The sequence below is a fragment of the Monodelphis domestica genome, chromosome 2, assembly GCF_027887165.1.
Source record: "Monodelphis domestica isolate mMonDom1 chromosome 2, mMonDom1.pri, whole genome shotgun sequence".
In the NCBI taxonomy this organism is placed as follows: domain Eukaryota; kingdom Metazoa; phylum Chordata; class Mammalia; order Didelphimorphia; family Didelphidae; genus Monodelphis; species Monodelphis domestica.
The window spans coordinates 438419673-438441702 of NC_077228.1; the positions used below are offsets into that span (position 1 = coordinate 438419673).

The 22030-nt window shown below is 34.4% G+C and overlaps 1 protein-coding gene across 11 annotated transcripts in view; it reads left to right on the top strand.

The window, feature by feature from the left end:
* The window catches only part of ARID1B (AT-rich interaction domain 1B), a 557650-nt gene that overhangs the window by 165796 nt on the left and 369824 nt on the right, over nt 1-22030 (top strand). For all 11 annotated transcript variants that reach the window (XM_056818981.1, XM_056818980.1, XM_056818986.1 and 8 more), the window contains exon 3: nt 15622-15765. In XM_056818981.1, coding sequence (XP_056674959.1) covers nt 15622-15765 — 144 coding nt within the window. The remainder of the gene's footprint in view (nt 1-15621; nt 15766-22030) is intronic.

Sequence of the window (22030 nt, forward strand, 5' to 3'; positions counted from 1 at the left end):
CTTGTCCAGGGTGACACAGTTAATTTTCTGAGGCAGTATGTGAACTTTGATCTTTGTCTCCAAATCTAATATCCTACTGACTACCATGTGATTGCCTTTTATATATGAAAATAGTAGAAATTAATGATTTTAAAAACATTCATTTTTAACCACTTAAAGATAGTTTATCTCCGTGCAAGCAGTCTTCTGAACAGAGTTTTAGATTAAATTTTAAGAATTATGACTTCATGTTCATCATGGGATAATGGACTGAGGAAATGAGATCCCCAAAGGTTACATGATATGCCCACTGTTTTACAGCTAATAATAAATACAGGTAATAAAATAAAAGTGTTATAAACTTGAACCCAGCTAAACAAATTGTGGCAAATGATTGGGATGGACTACTGCTGTGTTATAGGAAATGACGAGCAGGTTAGTTTTTTAAAATTTGGAAAGAACTATATGACATCATGAAGATTAAAATGAGTAGGATCTAGAGAATGTTATATACACTTATAGATTTAATAATTGAAGAATAATTTGTGAATGTTCACCTTCAGCGAATGAACTAAGAATTGGGACCATGAAAGACATAATTTATATATTTTACCATATGGTGCCTTCTGTGGTGTGGGGAGAGGAGGTAGAAGCTGAATAAATTAAAAACAAAACACAAAACTGGAATCCAGCTTCCCAACTTCATATCTAATCTTTTTTTCTGCCACATCATGTTGTCCCTTTAGATACTCTTTAAATTTACAATAAAGAATATAATGTCCTTTACATTAACACAATTGCCAAAATGGCTTTCAGTAAGTTTGAAGAAAAGATATGGGTGTTTGTTTTTTTTAAAGGGACTTAATAGAGGTGGACTAGGTCTACTTTTATCTCTCCGTCTCTTGATGTCTCTGTCTCTCATTTCCTCCCTCCCCTTCTTTCTCTTCTGCTCTCTGAATTGTTTCTTTTTTAAAAACCTTTTCAGTGTTTTAAAATTCCCCTTCTCCTCATGCTATAATTATATCAATAGATACCCTTCCTATCTCCAGCCCCCATTCATATACTCATACTCTTGTGACAGTTTGTTTATCTCAGTATTCAGTGCTGATGTTCCAGTCAGGAGGTTACAGTGCTGTCATTGCATCCTCAGCACAGGTTATCACTTTAAAATTCCCTAAAATTCCCTGTTGGCACATCCAGTTTTGCAGCTGGGTTTCTATAAGAAAGTGGTGAAAGCTGTTTTCTTCTCTTTCTCAATGATTTATAAAAATTAGAAAACTTTGACTCAGAAAGGCAGATTGGCATGAAGCTTCCTCTAAAATGCATTCCAGGTCAGCTTGCTGAATGTTTTCCTTTTTTCTTTACACTTGAGTACATGGCTTCTTTAGCATGTGCTAGAGAACCTAGTAGGTGGCAGGAATTTGTTTTTTTCAGAGTATTTTGATACTTAAACAAAAGATCAAACAAACAAAAAACTCAACTCTGTTGTTTTAACATGTGTAAAAGATTTCAATTTGATTATAGAAATAAATTAGTAAATTGAAAAGATTCCATAATTTAATCCTGTTTACATCATAAAACAAAGAATCTACCTACGTATTTCATTCACTGATTCAAAGCCACTGATTAGGATTTCCTATTTTTTTTTTGCACTACTTAAATTCCAATTTGTTTGAGAGGTCTATTACTGAATAAATATTACATGTATCTTTGATTGTATAATTCCTGTAATGGAAACACATAGGCACTAAAACCCCCAAACTTATTTCATTTTAAGTTGTTTGTTTTTTTTTAGGAAAATGTTACTCCAAGGTGCAAAAGTGACCTAAAATGTTACTTAGTCCTGGATTACATTCAAAACCTTTGATTTTTCTGTACCCACTATAGAATGAAAATGTATTTTTTATATATATATATACGTATATATATACACATACACACATATATACACTTGGGTTTTTCTGTTATTAAAATGTCTTATTCATTATGGTAAACAAAATTTGATTTGTTTTTAAGTGTATATTTTAATTCTTTGGTTTTTAAAGTTTCTACATTAAATATATCTAACATCAATTCTGCATCTTTTTAACAGTGAAAGAATTACATCTGTTTTTGTTGTGTAGATAAGAAATCAAAATTCTATTTCCCTTTCTGAAATAGTTTATGGAAGATCTGGGAGTTTTCTTTTTTGGTGGAAGTCCTGTTTTATTCCAGAATGGACACTCTGAAATAAGATCACCTCAGCCATATCTAAATGTATTAGAAATATATTTTCCTTTTGATGAAGATCTTTAAAAAAGTAAATCTTAAATTATCTCCATTGTTTGGGTATTTTTTAATCAAACTGAATTCTTCATTGTTCTGCTTTGTCAAAAAGCACTTTATGGATTTGAGGTATTGAACATCCTCAATGGATCCCTGGAAGAAAGTGTTTTAAAGTGCATAATTAGGGCACTTGAGCATAAAACTACAATTATACACTTGTGTGTTAATTTTGTGTACAGTAAGACTGGAGTTCAACACTGGTTATAAATGAGAGGAAGATTTTTGCTCTACTGTAAGACTTTATTTTATGAATACATAAACAAAAATTGGGTTTAATAGACTGACCTGGAAGGAAAGATCAAATATTTGCAGGTAATAGGGAGAAGGCAGAAACATGCATATACACACATACTTGTAGACATATACACATATGTATAGACTAAGCTTTATTTTAGATGTAATTAGAAAAAAATAACTTTTCCTTGATTTAAAGCTGAGTAGAAAAAAAGTCTATGTCTAGAAAATATTCTGGCCATCACTCTTTAAGATCTTAATAGAACCACAGAAGAACCAAATATGAGAAGGGATTTGTATATGTATAAAAAGTATGGATATGAACTTAGAAAGATTAAGTCAGGAGAGAGGGGAGCTTGGGGAGTGGGGTGGGAGGGAGTAGTGAAGATTTAATCAATGTCTATGATACCCCAAAGACAACAGAAACCTGTTCATTCAATCTTGTATACTCTATGGAAAATTTAGCTTAACCTTTACCATTAATCTTGAAGATAATAGTTTTATAACAGGGAGTATTTTTTTAAAATTTAAGTCACAATTGCTAATAAAAGGATATAATAATGCCAACAGGGTAGTATGTACTGAAGATAGAAAGACTGTTATAAGCAAGCACTCTGTACCAAGTGCTGGGGATGCAAACAGAGGCGCTTACAATCTAATAGGGGAGATAATATCAGAGTAAATATGTATAAGCAAGCTGTCCACTAGATGAATTAGAGATAATCAACAGGGCAAGGACAGTTAGAGTTAAGAGGAAGAGGTTGGGAAAAGCATCCTTTAGAAGTTGGGGTTTTAGCTGGAATTTGGAATAGGGACAGGAATGAGGTTGGAAGAACATCCCAGACCATTGTTTTGCTGTAAAATGGGATAATGATGACATCTTCCTTACAGGGCTGATACAAGAATCAAATAGGATAATATATGTAAAGTGCTTCATAAGTCTTAAAAGTAGAGCGCAATGCTGAACTATGATTGTTAGCTATTCCACTTGGGAGGTAAGTCAAATGTTGGCTGACTAAGATAGTTTTTAGGTTCTTTTGGTATTTTCCTTAAATTGGTTGATTTATATTGGTCAGACTTCTGTTTGAAATGATTCTAGTCAATATTGAAGTTTTTTCCTCCATCCATTTCCCAATTTTTGCCATTAACAGGTCAGATTGTTGTTCTTTTCTCTTATCTCTAGTTTTACTTTTCCCTTTAAAATAATTTTTAAAAAATCATTATACTGTAGAATGTTTTTGCTTAAGAGATACCCTAACATAGTCAGCAGTAGAATGTTGACTTAAATTTATTCATTATCTTCTAGCTCTATATGTTCCCCAGCAATATTGATGTAATCTGATTCATCCAGTTGGTTCAGCCAAACATTAGCATCTGAATATCCTGCCCTGGGGAATCTTTACTCTCTTTCCTAAAGCATGAAAAATATGTATGTTTGATCTGAGTGTGATTTCTAAAACCAAGTGAGTTCAGTTGGGAAAAATCACATTTGTCCCAGAAATCACCCAAAACTGGATACAGTGTTCAGGGAACTAATATGTTCTCTGTAAGCCTGCTGACCTCCTGTTTTGTGACATTTAAAGGGAGATCCAATTCTCCAATGAAAATAAAACAAAAGAAAACTTGGAGAGTTTTCTTACCTGGAATTGAGTAGTGAACTGTCATCTGTGTTTGAAGTTGCTCTTTGAGAAGTAACAATGCAGAACCTAAAACAAACTGTGTGCCTTGGAGTGAGGCATGTTCAAGTGAATTAGGGGCAGGACCTTAGGATGGTAAAACAGTCATGTAATATTTCTTTGTTTTGCATTGCAGGAAGTATAATTTTAGGAATTCCATGTCAAACTACAAAGAGCATTCAGAGCTTTAAACTTGTTGAATGGAAAATCTGTGCTTGGACATTAAAGCAGAGATGGTTTTGATGACCATTGTGGTATTTCTATATTTTAAACATAAATTCATGAGATCAAAAAAATGTTTAAGATGATTAGGTGTAGGAAACAGGGCACATAAGAGAGAGGCTGTTTAGTGTAGAGAAAAGAGAATAAGTCGTCTTGTAATCCGGTTGCTGATAACTATTTTTTATATATCTCTCCTTTCTCTTACTCACTTACTCTTCTGGTTTATCTCTCTGCCTCAAGTCTCTTTATTCAGCCAGTTTCCAAAATGATTCCTTTTTTCTTTTTCAAAAAAAATTTATTCAGGAATGGTTTGCCACTTTCTTATCCAGCTCATTTTACAGATGAGGAACTGAGACAAATAGGTTGAAGTGACCTGCCTAGGGTTACACAGCCAGTAAGTTTCTGAGGCTGGATTTGAACTCATGAAGATAGGGCTCCATCTGCTGGGTCACCAAGCTGCCTCCCCGCCCCCCCCCCCCCCCCAAGCTGACCTTGTTGCACATACCCCCTCCATGGACTGCCCTTATTTTAACTCTAGAAGTAGTTATAAAACACTATTTTACATTTATAGTCCTTCAAAACCTGACCAACTCTTCCAGGTCCAGTAACACTGGCTTCCTTGCTGCTCTTTCAATATGAGAACTTGTGCCTTTTTACGGGCTCTCTACCTCCTCACATCTGTCTGCTGACTTTTCTGAGTTCTTTGACTGTTCTGCTCAAAATTCCCATCTCATTAGGGCACCTTTCCTAGTCATCTCCATAGTGCTTTTCCAATGAGATTATCTCTTTACTTTTAATTTATCTTTTAATCCTTACCATCTTCTTTAGAATTGGTACAATGTTTTGGTTCCAAGGCAAGAAGAGTGGTAAGGGCAAGACAACTAGGGTTAAGTGACTTGTGTAGGGGGCCACACAGCCAGGAAGTGTTTGAGGCCAGATTTGAACGCAGCATTTTCCTATCCCATGGTCTGACTATTTATCTCTAGCCTACCCAGCTTTCCTCTTTTCTCTGTTTTTGCTTCTAGTTTTCTATACATGTCTCTTTAAATTTTAAGTTGCTTAGTGATTTCTCTATGTATTCATATGTATTTTTTTTAGACAACTCCCCTTTTCATTCCTTTTTTGAACTATTTGCCTTTGAACCTTTTGAGAGGTGCCCCTTCCAGTAATATGTGACATTTTAGTCCATTGTTCTTACCTTTTTTTTTTGGAGTAGTCCTTTGAAACATATTTTCCCAAAACTGAAAATACATTTTTTTCTCCTTTTCTGCCACAAATTCCAAGTTTGAATGGTTATTTTTATCTGAGGAACCAAGTTCTTCCTTTTTGCTGAGAATCAAATCCAGAATAGAACTTCTCTTTATTGTTTTTCACCCACTGAAGGATGTAATTATCATTCTGACAAGTCAAGAAATTATTGGCTGATCTGCTTTTAGCTGAGAAAACATACCAGTAGATATTTGGACAACTGAATTTTCCTATAACTATTCTATCATGTTTCTCCTTCCTCAGATTTTTTGTAATCTTTTGATGTACCTTTGTAATCATTATATTTTTCCTGGTGTTAAATGTATTTATATCTATATTTCTTCTCCTTCTATTTGTTAAGCATCTGTGTGATGGAAGGGCCTGTTACGTATTCTTTTTTATTCCTACAGCCTGTCATACTTTCTTAGGCCCAACAATTATTTTTAACATATGAAATTAATTGGAAAGATATAGTCACAAAAGGGTATGTAGAAAGGTAAGGATGGAAATTAGCATGCCCTAATTATGATAACAAGAGGATTTGAGAGAAGAACTTCTTAAAGTATTAGGAAAATAAGTTTAAGATAAATAAGATGTATTGTTTTTTGTCCAATGAATAGTAAACTTGAAGAAATTTTATTAAATGTTAGAGATGGGACAGAATGGGAATAAAGATTCATCAAAGGTTTTAAACAAGAAAGTCATGGATTCTGTGTCTGTAATGGAAAAGGGAATTGAAATGTTTTGTTGCTAGCAATGGAAGAATGATCATACTTACCTACTAGCTATTCCTTTTTTCCATCATCCAATAAAGGAAGAATTGGGAATCTCACCCATTTTTTATTTCAGCAAATATACTACTTTTTAAAAAATAATGCATGTAATATAGTTTTAAATACTTAATTGCTATTGGATAAAGCTAGGTATACAGGAAAAAGATGTATGTAATACTGCTTTGGGCTCCAAAATTTTTGGATTCAAAACCCATCCAATTGCTCCTTTGATCCAATTCAGTAAACTTCTACCAAACACCTTCTGCTAGGCACAAAGGGATGCTCATAATTTAGATTAAGAAACATCCCCTGCTTTCTACGAGAGATCGGATATGAGTCAATAGTTGCAAATTACAGTGCTGGGTTAGTTGGGAGACTGTAGAGTTTTGTTACTCACATTCATCTCTACGAGAAAGCGGAAGAAAGAAAGCCATGAATTGTGGATTTGGCTTGAGACTTCCAGCCAGTGTGATATCTCAGCCCCACAGGGTCTGTCTTGAGTCAGTCTGTCCTTCTCCCTGTATCTAGCCATGCATGTGTTGCCCTTCTTCTCCTGACTGTGGGCCCATGGTGGTTCTCCCAGCACACACGGTCCTCCTCCTGCCCTTGCTTCTCCATCCTTAGCTGTGTGTCATGACTCCTACCTACCATAGACACACAGCTTCCTTCCCTGCTAATGGAGAGGGCAAATTGGCATTATATAAAAATCACTTCGCTTAAAAGTAATTTGAAATGTCCACTTACATAAAGCAAGAACTGCACAATCCTCCCTCTCTTCAGAATTTTTCTTTTTCCTTGGAGGCAACCAACAAGATTTTAGACTGTCTGGTTCTCAATTGCTCTCTTCAGAGTTGCCACTGATTTCACCACATATTGTGGCCTTTTCTCAATCTTCATCCTTCTTGACATCTGTGCCTCTTTTGACACTACTTGTTACTTTTCATTGAAGATTTATTTTCTCCTAGCTATGTACTTCAACCTTTAAAAAAAGTACTTAAACCTTTAAATATATTTGTTTCTATTTAAAAATCTTACTGTTGAAGAATTTTAGATGATTTAAACCCATTAGTTAAAAATTTAGGAATACAGCATTTTCTGATAATTTTAAAGGAATTAACATTGACAATACAAACAATGAAAAATTAGTAACTAAATTTTAAAATACTTTTTGTGTAATGGATAGATATAGAAATGAAGACTTCTACCTTTGAGTCTTTGTCTTTGCATGCTAAGATAGTGGTTAAAACCAAGTAGCAGAATAAACTAAATATAGAACCAGACTTTTAAATCCTTAGATCAGAGTACTAAGCCAAAATTTAAAACATAATGAAGCTTATGCATCAAATGACTTAATAATATGCAATTTTTAGTAATATTCAGAAAAAAGGTTCTTAGTAAATAAAGCATTGTTTAAAATATTCTTTATATCATCTTAAAATTTATACTTTTATGTGAGTTCTAGAATGTTTAGTAATACAATTGAATGAATATATAATTTATAAAATGGGCATATGTATATGATGGGGCTCAATTAAAAAAAACTATTGGTAAATGGTAATAAATATTTGGAGATTACCGTTTTGAAAGATGAGACCTTCCCTTACAGGGAAGCAATTTAAAAGAGGTGCCTTTGCTAAGGTAACAGAGGCTAGTGCTTTTAGGCAGAGACCCAATAGTACTCCTTGGTTTGATTATTCCAAAGTGGCCCAACAGAGTTTGTTGGAAGTCTGGGAGAAGAAAGTGGGTCTGGAGTGAGAAGATATTTTTTTTCCATTATGCCCATACCAAATATTAGGAACTGTAGGGATTCCCTCCCCTCTATTAGTATTTATGTATGACCAGTATTTTTCTTAGACTGTAGAATAATTCTTATCGATAAAATAGCATACATTTTAAGTGTATAAAGAAATGAACTTGTTTTATCTTCAGTCTATCTTGAAAAATCTGGTAACTGTGTCCATTGTAGAGATCCATTACTTTTGTTTGCGGTACCTGTCAGTTGTTTAAAGATGGACCATTCACAAGATTTTTCTTGGAACTGTATTATGGTAGAACACCTTCATTTTAAATAAAGTTTTTAAAGTAAATTTCCTCTCATGTATATTTTAAATAAACTTTAAAAAGTAATTTTCCTCAGTCATGTATTTTTTCCATGTTTATTTGGCTTTTCTTATGAGGGTGAGGAGAGAGGGATTCAATTTAGTGGTACAGCCATTTTTGCTTTTTCTAGAAAGTACTAGAGAAGCAAAGAGAAGGAAGACCACTTTCATGTTCTGGTAGAAAACTTTAGTTTTATGGGAATGAGAAAGAAGAAATAAAAATAATGAATAGTTTATTAAGAGATAACTGGAATTTGTTTTTATCATATTATCAGCATATTTGCCTTAGAAGAAAACTAATATAAACAAATATATCTCTTCACCTTCTTCTAATTGTTATAAGTATCTCTTTTTTATGTTAGAGTTGGTGGGAAAAAAAAAAACTTTTGTTAGTATCACTTTTGTATCAATTAGGTCAGCTTCCCACATAATATCTAGATGTTATAACAATAGCTAGCACTAATATAATACTTACAATGTATGAGACACTTTACAGTTACTTATTTATTTTGTCTTCACAACAACCCTGGGGTAGATACTATTATCCTCTTTATCTTACAGATGTGGAAACTGAGGCAAATAGGGAATATGTGACTTGTGCAGAGTCACATGGTTGGGTTGGTGTCTACAATTGCATTTAAAATTTGGTCTTCCTGACTCTAGACCCAGCAGCCTCTCTACTGTGCCATCTAGCTGCCTACTACTTATGAATTAAAATCTTGAATGACAGTTGATTAAAAAAAAAACAATAAACAAACTTTTATTCTGAATCTTGTCTGGAGATTTCCATTTATAAATCAGAGACCATATTTATTTTGTACCACAGAACATCATAATTTCTTGTTATATAGCATAATACTGAAGTCCCAGGTTATTTTTAGAAGATTAATGAGTGACTAGGAGTAATAGCCAAAGGCACAGTCTTGCTCTCAGCTGGAAGAGTTAATTATTGGATTAAGTTGGGTGTTCCTCTTTGCTGCCCCTCATGTGTGTGTATACCTTTAGTTCTTTCAGGATTATTATTGATAGTATGTACATAGATGACAGTATAACAATTTTAAATTAATAAATGAGAGAATTAAAATAGTGAATCAAATTGGTAAGGAAACTTCTGACTTCTGTATGTATACATCTTTAGCAGTCTGCCCCTCACTCTGTTAAGTGACTTATCCAGGCTAACACAGCTATGCATCAGAGGTTTGAAGGGATGCTTTAATTCAGGTCTTCCTGACTCCAAGCCCAACTTTAGCCATAATGGACTCTGCTTCTTCTGCCACATTGCTTCAGGATTGAACTGCTATGGGGAATGCTGAAGATGAGGAAACTTCCCACTGCCAAGGCAGATAGACACTTTTCCTACAATTTCTTGTCTCAGATTGCCTAGATCATTGAGAAATTAAGTGACTTGACCAGGATTAATATGGCTAGTATTTGTTAGCCTTTTTACTCCTCAGGGGCTTCTTGGCTTAAAGGATAGCTCTGTCTTTAGGCTGTACTGCCTTTGCATATACACATACAATCCATTCATATATTTATGTTGCCGTTTATGTATCTTGTTAGTCTGTTATGACCTAAATCCAATCTTAATATGACACTTAATTTAAAGAAATACCTCATCTAAGCAATAGCTAGTTTTCTTTTCCTCCCACTCAAGGGAAAAACCGAACAACCACATCCACTATGCAAAAAGAAAGCAGGTGATCTGATAGTTATTTGATTCTCTTCCCCATCCTTATTTCCATCTCTCCTGGGATTATCTAGATTATTAATGTATCCAAACTATTATAGTACATCTTCTAATTAGAAATCAAGAAATGCTATTCTTCTCCTCATCCTATTCTTTTCCTCATCCTAGTTGTTGTGATTCTGTCTCTGTCTCTGTCTCTCTGTCTCTGTCTCTCCCCCCACCTCCTTCCGTCTTCCATCTTCCCTCTCTTGGAGACACACACACTTCCCCTTTTTCTTTCTCCCCCTCTCTCTATGTAGGCCCTTACCTTCTGTCTCAGTAGACTACATATTGATTTAAAGTTAAGAGCTCTGAGACTAGCTTTGAACCCAGGACCTCTTCTCTCACTGGCCCTCTTTCTCCTGAGCCACCTAGCTGCCCCATGTATTCTTTTTAATAAGCATTCTCATCTTCTGGATAGATTGTATTCCATCTCTGTTTCTTTGTGTTGTCTCTAGGGAATCCTAGAATGTGGGGGGGGGTGGAAGCTAGTATGCTCCTCATATCTATTGACCAGGGCTACTGCCCCCATCTCTCAATTGTAATACTCAACCTTTCATATTAACTGTATTTTGGGCATAGTTGAGGTGCCAAAATTTTCCTAACGCGTGGGCCTGCTCATGTCACACACTCTCACTCAAAACTCATCAGTAGGCTTATTTCCTCTTAAGATAAAACACAAATGTCTCAGGCTGACATTTAAAGTCTTAAACATTCTGGCACCAAAGCTACCTTTCTAGACTCGATTTCTTCAGTTTCTTATTACTGCCCTTCAAGTTCTCTACATTCAAGCTACTCCTGTTCCAGCTGTTTCCTTTAAGTCAATCCTCCTATCTCCAGGCTCCATGACTTTGCACAAATTGCTCCTCTAGGTCTGGAATATGTTCCCACCTCACCTCTGTCTTCTAGGATCCTCAGCTTCCTCTAAGGAGGCCTTGGGAAACTTTTGCTGACCTTCCTAGTAGTCAGTAGTCTCTCCTTCCTTAGTCACTTGAAAAATTTTTCTCTGCTATAGGCATGCCAAGTTCTCCAATAAAAATGTAATTTCTTTGACCACAAGGACTATTTCATTTCTGTCCTCATCCCTCCAGTTTCTAGTAGAGTGCCTTGCACAAAGGAGGCAGTCCAACAAATATTGAATTGAACATCATTGGATTATGTTGTTGCCTCCATGCTTGTGGGTTATGCCTATAAATTTGCTGTGTTCATCTACAAAACAGAAGGCTTCCAGCCCAACACAATCCTTCCATATTGTTTGTGTGTATTCATATAAACTGAAACGTCAACATATTAAAGCATAATTCATAGGGGATTGCTGGCTGTGTTCACTGAGCTTTACAGTCTTTTTAACACTGGTAAAAGTGTTACCCTAACTGCTTCAAATGAAACTGTAAAGATGCGTGTGAAATATAGTATTAGATATCAAATCAAAACATATGGGTGTTGAACAGGAAGGATATGTGTTGTGGCGGTATACAGAACTCTCGCTAGCATGTGGAGTTGTGTTTTTATGGAAATTCTTTGGCTAGGCTCATGGTAGGGACATACATTCATTATGAGATATCAAGCTGTAAAATAAATAAAAGCAGAGATTTCAGCAGTGCAGTTAAGTGGTTTTTCAGTATGAACTTGTCTGCTCAACTAATGTTGGCTTTCTGCAGTGAGTCATTTTTTACTGATTGCAACTGAATTATTTGTGATCATTCCTGGCAGTTCTGTGAATGCTTTATTCTAGATTCAGTCTTGAGGGATATATATGCACTTCCTTTTCCCACATTTCCCCTTTTTTCTGCTTATTCTGAATTATTATGTTAGTGGGACGTATTAAAGAAGCATTTTTGGTTTCACATTTCTGTGTTGTTTTTCTCCTCCCTTGTAAGGGGGTAAAATTTAGGGTTGAACTGAATATATTTTTAGTTTGTTGCCAGCGATTTACATTCTAAATCCCAATGAAATAGTCAAGTGATAATGGAATTTTATGGTGGTTTAATTACAATAGAAGGAAGAAATTAAGAAATGAGAGAGAGAGGGGGGAAAAGGGAAGAGATAGCTGCCCGGGGCTGGTCTGAACTAGACAGGAGTTCTGAGGCCTCCTCCAAGAGATGGATCTCTCTAGGGGCTAGTGCCTCCAGAAAAGCCAAGGAAAGGGGAATCAGCCTTCTCACTCACCACTTGACCATCTAAAGTAAGCAGTCTGAGGTCTCAAGCTCAAGCACCTTCATAATCCATGGCCAAGTTCCTCTCACAGGAAGTGGTACGAAATATAAAGGCAGTTCTTTAAGTCGTTTCCTGTGTCTTACTTGTACCAATGGTGGCTTAAACTTGGTTTTTGGAAGGTCCAGAGGGTCAGTCAGTTGTTTCTGATTTGTCACTTGTTAGCACATGCAGGTCATAGATAGACCTCCCTCCCTCCCACTTAAAACTTAAGTGGGGGTGTATACATTCCTGGTGGCTAAAATTCTAAAGACTAAGCCAGGTGAAGTAAATCTAAAATTCACACCCTTCTATACTGAAATACAATGTACATACATATCTAGCATTTACCATTCATTTTTCTAGTTTATATAGGTCAAGGGGACACATGTCCTTCGAGTTCCTGATGAACTATATTGTAATATTAACAGTGACTTTACCACTCTCTTTTTTCAAATATCTTTAGTATCCATATTGACTTTCTATTTCTCTTCCCCTTTTAATTAAAAGTTTATCATCACATAATACATTTGGGCTTCTTTCAGTTAAAAATACATTGTTGTCGGCATTATGTTTCATTGCTTAATAGGTAATTTTCATTCTTCTTTGGCCAATAGATTTAAGTATTCTTATTCTTACATAAATTAGAGATGAGGAAGATTTATTTAGGTCATCTAGTCCCTTTTAGTTTGAAAGGAAGGACCATGCATTTTTCTAGACATGATTGACTCTTTAGTTGACTGAAGAAATATTCTGGTATTGTGTTTTCTCCCTTTTTTCTTTAGCATTTCATATAAATAAGGTAGTTCATAATAATTTTTTTTTGCCTTCTTCTAATAGTTTGCTCTCTAAATTAATCTCTCCCTTCCTCCCTCCTTCACTTCTAACATTCTTTTCAATCTTTCATCTCTTATCTCCTAGTTCTTACTTTGTGCCGCCTGCAATTATGCCCAAGTCTCTTAAAAAAAAAAAAAGCTACCTTTTGATAGAACATGCTATCCTTTCAAGGTATTCTGACCTTTACTGATCAGCCAAACTCCTAAAAAAGCCATCAATGCAGATTGTCTTTTCCTCTATTTTCCTCATTTCTCAACTTTTCAAGCAATTTAGTCTTTAACCTCATTCAGCCCAAACTGTCCTCTCCAAAATTGCCAGTGGTCTCTTCATTGTTGAATCTGCTGATCTTTTCTCAGCCCTAATCCTCAATCTTTCTGCTGCATATGACAGTGTTGACTCTTCTCCTCCTTCAGCAATTCTCCCCTGGTTCTCCTTTTTTCTCTTTATACTCTCACTTAATGACCTCTTCTGATCCCATGAATTTAAAGATCTTTTCTCTATAGTTGATGCTCAGATCTAGTTACCTAGCCCACATCTCTCTTGAGCTGTTTCACCAACTACCATTGGACATTTCAAACCTATCTAAAACATAATTTATTGTCCGATAGCCTTCCATCAGTCCACTTCTCTTTTTGCTATTTCTGTTGAGGGCATCATCAACCTTTCAGTATTCTACATTTACCACCTCAATGTTATCCATGACTCCTGATTCTCAGTCCCCCAGTCATTTGAAAAATTGTGCCTTTTCTCCTTCTACCATCTTTTACACCTACATCCTTCTCATTGTCCACATGGCCACTGTCTTATATGAGACCCTTTTCACTTTTTATCTGAACTACTGCGGCCTCAAGTTTTTGATTCCATTCTATCCTTCACAAAACTGCCAAAATGATTTTCTAAACCATGTCCTTCAACTAAGCAAACTCCATTGTCTCCTTATATCCTCCAGGAAAAAATTCAGTATACAAGCCCTTCACAGCCTGGTCCCAATATTTAGTGTCTTTGGAGCCTTGGTATACATTTATTACTTTTTCCTGTACTCACATGCTTTAGCCAATCCAGACTTCTTTCGAACAGCGTTACTTTTCTAAGCTTTCTGTATTGGACCTGACTGTCTTGGGATACTCTCTTTCCATTCCTCTGCTGCAGAGAATCTCATGTTTTCTACAAAACTTAGCTACAAATACCAGGAGCTCCAATGGATTTTCTCTCCTAAAACTACATTGTATTTATTGTATATTTTCATATACAATTTTTAAAAATCCTTACTTTCTGTCTTAAGTATCAATTCCAAGGCAGAAGAATGGCAAGGGCTAAGCAATTGGGGGATATATATCTCGTCTGAGAGAAATGCAAGCTTATAGAAACCAAGTACTGTTTCATTTTTTTTTTTGTTATTATATTTCTGAATTTCTACCATAATGCCTGGCACATAGTAGGCATTCCAGAAATTCATGTTAATTGATTGGTCAAGTCTTTCATGGCTGTATTTAGTTTTCTATTGCTTGTATGCATATATCGAGCTACAGTTTTAGGAAAGTGCTGCCTATGGGAGAAAATTCATTCTCTGTTATAGAAAAATAATTCATTAAAGGAATTTTAGTGAATGTCACTATTCTAAGAAATATTAATTCTAATTGTTATAAAATTCTAATAAGAGTAATTCTAAGAACAATAATAGTGTAACTACAATTTTGAATAAACCATCTGTACCTTAGGTTGAAGCACACATGGGTACACACGGGGGGTGGGGGGGATGTAAATGTGTGTGTGTGTGTATGTTATACATACATATATGCCAGCTACTTAGGTCTTCCTGTATTGTGTATAGATACAAATGAATTAGTTAGCATTGACTTTGTGGGATTCATTTTTATTTGAAAACTTGCATTAAAATGGTGTTATCACAATGTGGCTACTTTGTTCTGCTGCTGCTGAAATTTCTGTATAGGTTCATTTTAGGCTTAAAAGGACAATAGCTGAGCCTTTTAAATTATTTTTCAAGTCAGTATTAATAGAATTTTGTACTTTGTTAGACTCGATTTTTATTAAATTTTCAATGCTTGATTTCTGCTAGACATAATTGTTCATCAAAGTGAAGTCAGGTTGTATTAGGACTATTATTGATACCAGACACATTCATGTCAGTGTATTGATTCTTAACTAATGAATACGAGGATTAAAAATACTGGCTAACAGGTGAAACTTACATTTGGTTAAAATTTGGTTTCTTAATGGAATCTTATGTTTGGTTTCATTTAATAATATCCCCTGATTCACAGGCTTGTTTTGTTCAATTCTTTTCACAGATGCCGCCTCAGTATGGTCAGCAAGGTGTGAGTGGTTACTGCCAACAGGGCCAACAACCATATTACAACCAGCAACCTCAGCACCTCCCACCCCAGGCACAATATCTGTCAACACAGTCCCAGCAGAGGTACCAAACACAGCAGGTAAGCTTCATGGAGATAATCTACATGGATTAATTTATACAACTATGTTATCATAACTTAATGAGACTTTTTTTTCTCTGATAGTTCTTTTAGTCTTAATTTGAACATTTTCAAGTTAAGTGAAATGGAGAAGAATGCAAATAATATTGACCACAGCAATAGACAATAGATTGTTCCTAAGCAAAATATTGGAACAGTTCCAACCCAACTTTCCCTAAAGTATCACATTCCTATTTACTTTCTTGTCATAGTATTGTAGAGCATAGTGAGGCAGAGAAACTGAACCACACCAAATTGAAGTCTTTCCTCAGGTCCAGCATAAATGTGACTGCTGGGCTTCTTTCAAGCTCTACATCCTCTCCTCCTCTCAGATCCCAATTTCCAGTTTCCTTGGAGCTCCAGGATTTCATGAAACTAGAATCTAAGATCCCACCTACCTTTATTTCCTATGACTAATAACAGATATCCAGAAAAGGAGTGTTATCTCTTGAGGTAGTAAATTCCCTGTCCCTGGAGCAGTGCTTTAGGACCTCTTGTTGGGGATGGATTCATACTTTGGTTAGGGGAGAACTTTTAGGGAACTGTCCGAGTCCAAAATTCTGTAGTTCTTTGATAAGGCAGAGGTATTGGCTTTAGATCTTTATATCTTTAAACCAGAAGTCAATATGCTTTGCAGTATAGTAAAATAGGACTTTCCCTGGCAATTCCCTGAATCCTCAGCTAATAAATGCCCCCATATCCAGCCAGTTTAAAATTGTGCTGTTTAACTTACCTGAAAAGACATCTTAGACATCTTAGCATGCCAGTGATGGCTGTTGGAAGAAATTGAAAGGAGGTAGAAAGGGGTTTTATTCTAGCAAAGGGAGTACCCTCTCTGCACGCATAGCTGGTCTTGACATGAACTGAGATGGCCACGAAGGCAGAATTAGAGCTCTGGGCTTTGTGAGTCGCAGAGATTGATGATAGATTGTAAGTTAGAAACTATTTCTTATTCTTATATCCACCACAGCACCTAGCTTAGTGACCTACCCCACAGCAGGCACTAAATAAAAATTTGTTCAATGAATTAATTGCTCCTTCAGGAGAGAAAGATAGAAATTTTGTCTCCTTTTGCTAAGGAATGGTTGTACTTAGATGTACTCTACTGCCACTGGTAATGCCTGATATAGAAGACTTTTTCTTTATTGATTCTCATACTTACAGCTGTGTAAGTCAGAGAAAATAATTCTAATAGAGGTCAGATCTAAATGATTTCAATTCCTTTTTCCCCTTATGGCTATGTGTGAAGTTTTGGAAGAGTGGATTGAAGAGATTTGCTTGGATTACTAGATAGATAGCAAAAAGTGACATCAGTCATTTTACGTTTTTTGGAATCTGAATTCTGTGCTATGTAAAGAAAATGGTTTTACCCAGGCTTATATTGGCAAATAGTTTTATTGATCATGAGATATTGCCAGTTGGCATATGTATTGTTTTTAACCTTTCAAGTTTCTTCTTCTTTTTTAATGGCAGACACTTTTGCATCAACATGGTGTTGCTTCTGGCATTGTTTTTCATCTTGTGGCATATAAACAAGTAACTGCTTCAGGTTTTTTTTTTTAGTGGATGAACATCCTAAAAATAATCCTATGTTTAAAATTTAAGTAATTTCTTCTTTTGATTTTCTTTTTGCTTATTGGGATATTTTAGTGTAGGAATGAGTCTTTGTTGACTCTTAGACATGTAGGAAGAGAACCCAAACAGTGTCACAAAGGAGAAAACGTTCAGGAAGAGATCATGGACCATCATATTGTGCTGCAGGGAGGTCAAGAAGGATGAGAATTTTTACTGGTAACTTTTGGAGGCCTTGTTTTCAATTGAGTGGTGAGGTGGAAAGTCAGATTACCCAGCAGGTTTAGAGGAGAAATGGAAGCACTAATGTCAAAGGCCATTGCTAGGAGTTTTCTTGAGAAAAGTTAGAAGAAATACAGTATAACGAGTGGCGGTGGAAGTGTATAACGAGTTTTTTTTAAAAGATGAGTTAGTCTTTGCCCCCCTCACAGTGTGAGACATAAGTTCTATACATATTATCACTCATTTATGGATTTGGAGTCAGAGTCCAAGACATTATATGGTTCACTTCAGGTCACAGAGCTATTGAATGATGAGAATGGAAGGGTTTTTGTTCCCGGGTCTTCAAATTCATGGAAGCTTCCTGCTTTTTTTGTAAGAACATAGATAATCCACTCAAACCAGTCATGTTTGAGTCCTCCAGTATAAGAAGGTGTAAAAAAAAAAAGAGGAAGAACTACTTCTTTTCATCAAAGTGCCTCAAATTATTCTTATTTTATGTGCTCATCTTTGCCTCTTCTCCTTTTTGTGCATTCTACCTTGTCTATAAAAAATTAGATAGTGGTAATTATGAGAGAAAGGTATATTACCATTTCTTACTGGAAGATGATGGAAGAGCTATAGAATGTAAGTTGTCAACATTTTGCAGAAGAATTAGCTTAGGGAATGTGTGATTTTTAATGCTAGTGTTATAAATCCTTTTTTTTTTATGAGAAAACTGAGGCTTAGGCAGCATATGACATCCTCAAGCAATTCTCAGGCATAATTATTAAATGGATGAATTTGGAATTAAAACCAAGCATTCTGAATTCCAGTTTGGTAATGTAAGAATTGCAATCTATTAAAATTAAGATAAAATTCAAATTTTGGTCATTTAGCAGGTAGTTCAAGCCCTCATGGTGCCTCAGGGTCATTACGAAAAACATCACATTATTGTAGGATACTTTGAAAAGTGATCGTCTGACCCCGAGTATTTGTATTATTTTGTGATTAGTTTTCTATTCTTAAAAGTCCAGGGAAAAGTTGCTTACGATATATTATCCCTGCTTAATCGGGTCTCAATATAATCTAGCAATATTTAAGGAGTGTCTAGTTTATAGACTCAATAGACTACTATTTTCTTTATGCCTGTTATATAGAGGTTTTTTTATGGATGTCCGGATTTTGAGATTAGACTCTTTTCTAAATGATGCTCACAACTTGTTAAATAGTTATACAAAGTTTAGTTTTGGGAATATTTTTGTCGTGACTTGAAACTACTTATTTCTATGCCTGCTTAGAATTCTGCTGAGGATATCCCTACTGCTGTGACTATGATGCCATAATATGCAAATGATAGATTATATTTTGAATGGATATTGAGTATATTTTACCCATCAGACTTGGTAATTAGCTGACAATTTAAGTATAGTTTTCTTCAACACAAAATGAGTAATGGATGCTGCATTTTTATGTTGACAGAATAACTTTATTGCTCTATTTTTAAAATTATATGTGCTGCTTTTAATATTTTAAACCAAATATATGCCTTATTTTTTTTCTGCCTACAGTTAGAAATGACACAACTTTGGAAGCTGATGTACTGATAGATGATTTTAAATGTTACAAATATTTGGTGACTTATTGATATTAAAACACAATGTAGAGTTTCATTTTTCATGTTCTGCTTTTAGTGACAGTAATAATTATAACAAAATGCATTGAGTGTTTCTTTAATGTACTATTTAGCATTTTTCACAAAATGGTATATGTAGGGACAATTAAATCTTTCATTGGCTAAGTACTTATTATTTATTTACTTTAGAAAAGAAAATTAGTTCTGCTAGTAATAGATTTGCAGTTAGATTCATCACTTCATGGTGCTTTTATTTCATTGGATTAAATATTTTTTGATAAATCCATATTATTACTTCGTAATTTGTAAATTCCTTTTATGTACTCATTTAGGGATTTGTAATCTGAGAGTCAAGGAAGTTAAATGATTCACTAAGGTCACAGAATTATTGAATGATGGGAGAAGGGTTTTTTCTCCTGGTTCTTTTTTAAACTTAATTTATATATTTATTAGTTATTAATTAGTTAATACTTTACTTAAATTATTACTTTGTAAATTGTTAAAAATTATAAAATTGGAAGTTAGAAATTTTTATTGTGATGATTGTTAATATAGAAAATTTATGAATTTTTGAGAAACAAGAATTAAGATAGAAATGACTTTTTTTACTATTCAATTATTTTTAAAATTTTTTGTGGATCATTGCACAGGCAGAAAAAATAACTGTTTTAGCTCAGCATTAGCATTAGGGTATAGTCATCTTCTTTAGGCTTACTGGAAGGCTTGCCATATTGACCTTATGTACCAGGTACAATTCTACAAGCAAACAGTTGAACAGGAATGATATGTTCCGTCATAATTTTAATTTTCTCTTCTAGGTCTCTATATCATACAAGTTTTTCCTTTCACGTAATTTGGAGGTTAGGAATGTTTGACATGGCTGCATGTTTTTTTTTTTTAATTGTTCATATTTTTAAAAAATTGTTCTAATGTTTTATGGATAAATGTCACATCCAGATAATTGTTGACAACTACTTGGTCTTCAACACATCCTTCTTAGAAAATTCATTGATTGAGTTCCCAGTGATTAAAGTCTAAATTTGTAGTGTGGGGATTTGTCTTTCCATGAAAGGTAGCACGTTTTTAATGATGTGATTCTAACTACCACCTTGAAAAGAATTCAAGAGGTATTAAACTTTTTTAGCCTATATCAGTGTATTTTTACCATTCTCTTGCATATTTTTCATTGATCCCAACTTCTGGGTTCCTTAAGATTATATTTCTTTTGTTATTCTATTGATCAGGAACTTGTCCTGAATTGTCATTATAGACCTTTATTTCCACAAAGAAATATGCATGACTCAACTGTTTGTTCAACTTTGTTTACATGTTATTTACTGAGTTCATATGGCCCATGTGATCATAATTACTTTTTCTGGAGGGAAATCACTGAGGTATATGTGACAAATCCAGTGTCAGCCTTTATTCTTGCCTGGTGAAGTGAAATCTTTTTTTTTCCCCTCTCCCATTTTCTCCAATTTTTTTTTCAATTAAAATTTTTTATTTAATTAATTAGAGTATTTTCCCATGGTTATATTGAAGTCAAATCTTTCTGCAAAATTATTTCTGTGGGTTTTTGAATTGCTTTAACAGGTACTCTGAGAATTTTTACTTCTCAGATTTTTTTTCCTTCTTTTTTGGATGCCTTTGGCTGATTGATCTTGTATTAATATTTTATGTTTTGTTGGGATATTTTCTAACAAACAATAAGTATTTGCTGGATGAAACAAGTAAAGACTGGTATTGTGTAGGTGTTCATTGCTTTGAACATGTTCTTTCTGTTCAGCTTTAATTTCAGGTCGCCTATAAGTCTTTTAACATACAGAACCTCTGCTTATTTAAAAAATAGCTTTATGATCAATTTATCTTGCCTGGAAGAATCCCATTTATTTGTAAATGATTCTTTTGTCCATTAGTTCAACTTGACCATGGCTTTCCGGTTTGAAACTTACTCTGTCTTTCCTTGGACTATGTTAAGAAGTTTATTCTCAATGAATCCAAATTATTTTTTTTGGTCAATATAGAAAGATTCCATGAAATGAAAGAGCTGTTTTTAGGTGGAGCCCTATAACTTGATATCATCACACTATATATCTAGTACTCAATGCATAACAAGATATTTTGGTTTAACTATTTAACACTAAAGGTGTATTGAGTTCTGTTTTTGAAGAGCTGGCAATATATTCTAATGTTGTTTTTTTTTTTTCATCAGTGGAGAATCTCATTTTATAAATCAATTGTTTATAACATTTTGTTGGTGACATGTTTCAAATAAAGAGTGATTTTCCACTTGTACTTCACTATACTTGAGTTTGTTTTATGTATTTGCAATTCATGAACAAGCCATGAATACTGAACTGAGTCCAGGGCTTTGAGAGAATCAGTAAAAAAGAAATTAAATGTTTCAGTGTTTTATTCAACCATTACTGAATTAATAACAAGTTGCTCTCTATACAGGTTAAGCATACATTCATCAGCTGAATTTAAAAAAAAATAAATATATATTGGTTTTTTTTGGAATAGCAGGGGAACCCAACAAACTCTGAATGCTTTACATAATTAAACTGTTGGAGAATTTCTCTGATGTTTTCATCTTCTAGTAAATTAAATAATTTCTCTGAAAAATACCATATTTCATACAAATTGTTCCTTGTGTTTTGCTCTATTTTAAGTGGAGAATATTTTCTTATGTTGACACTGAATATTCCTATCTCAGTACACTTGGTTCTATTTGCAATATGATGAACTAACCAAATATAGTGATAATAGTTGTTAATATTATTAGTGATTTGTCTAATTAGTATTGTTATTTTAAAATTA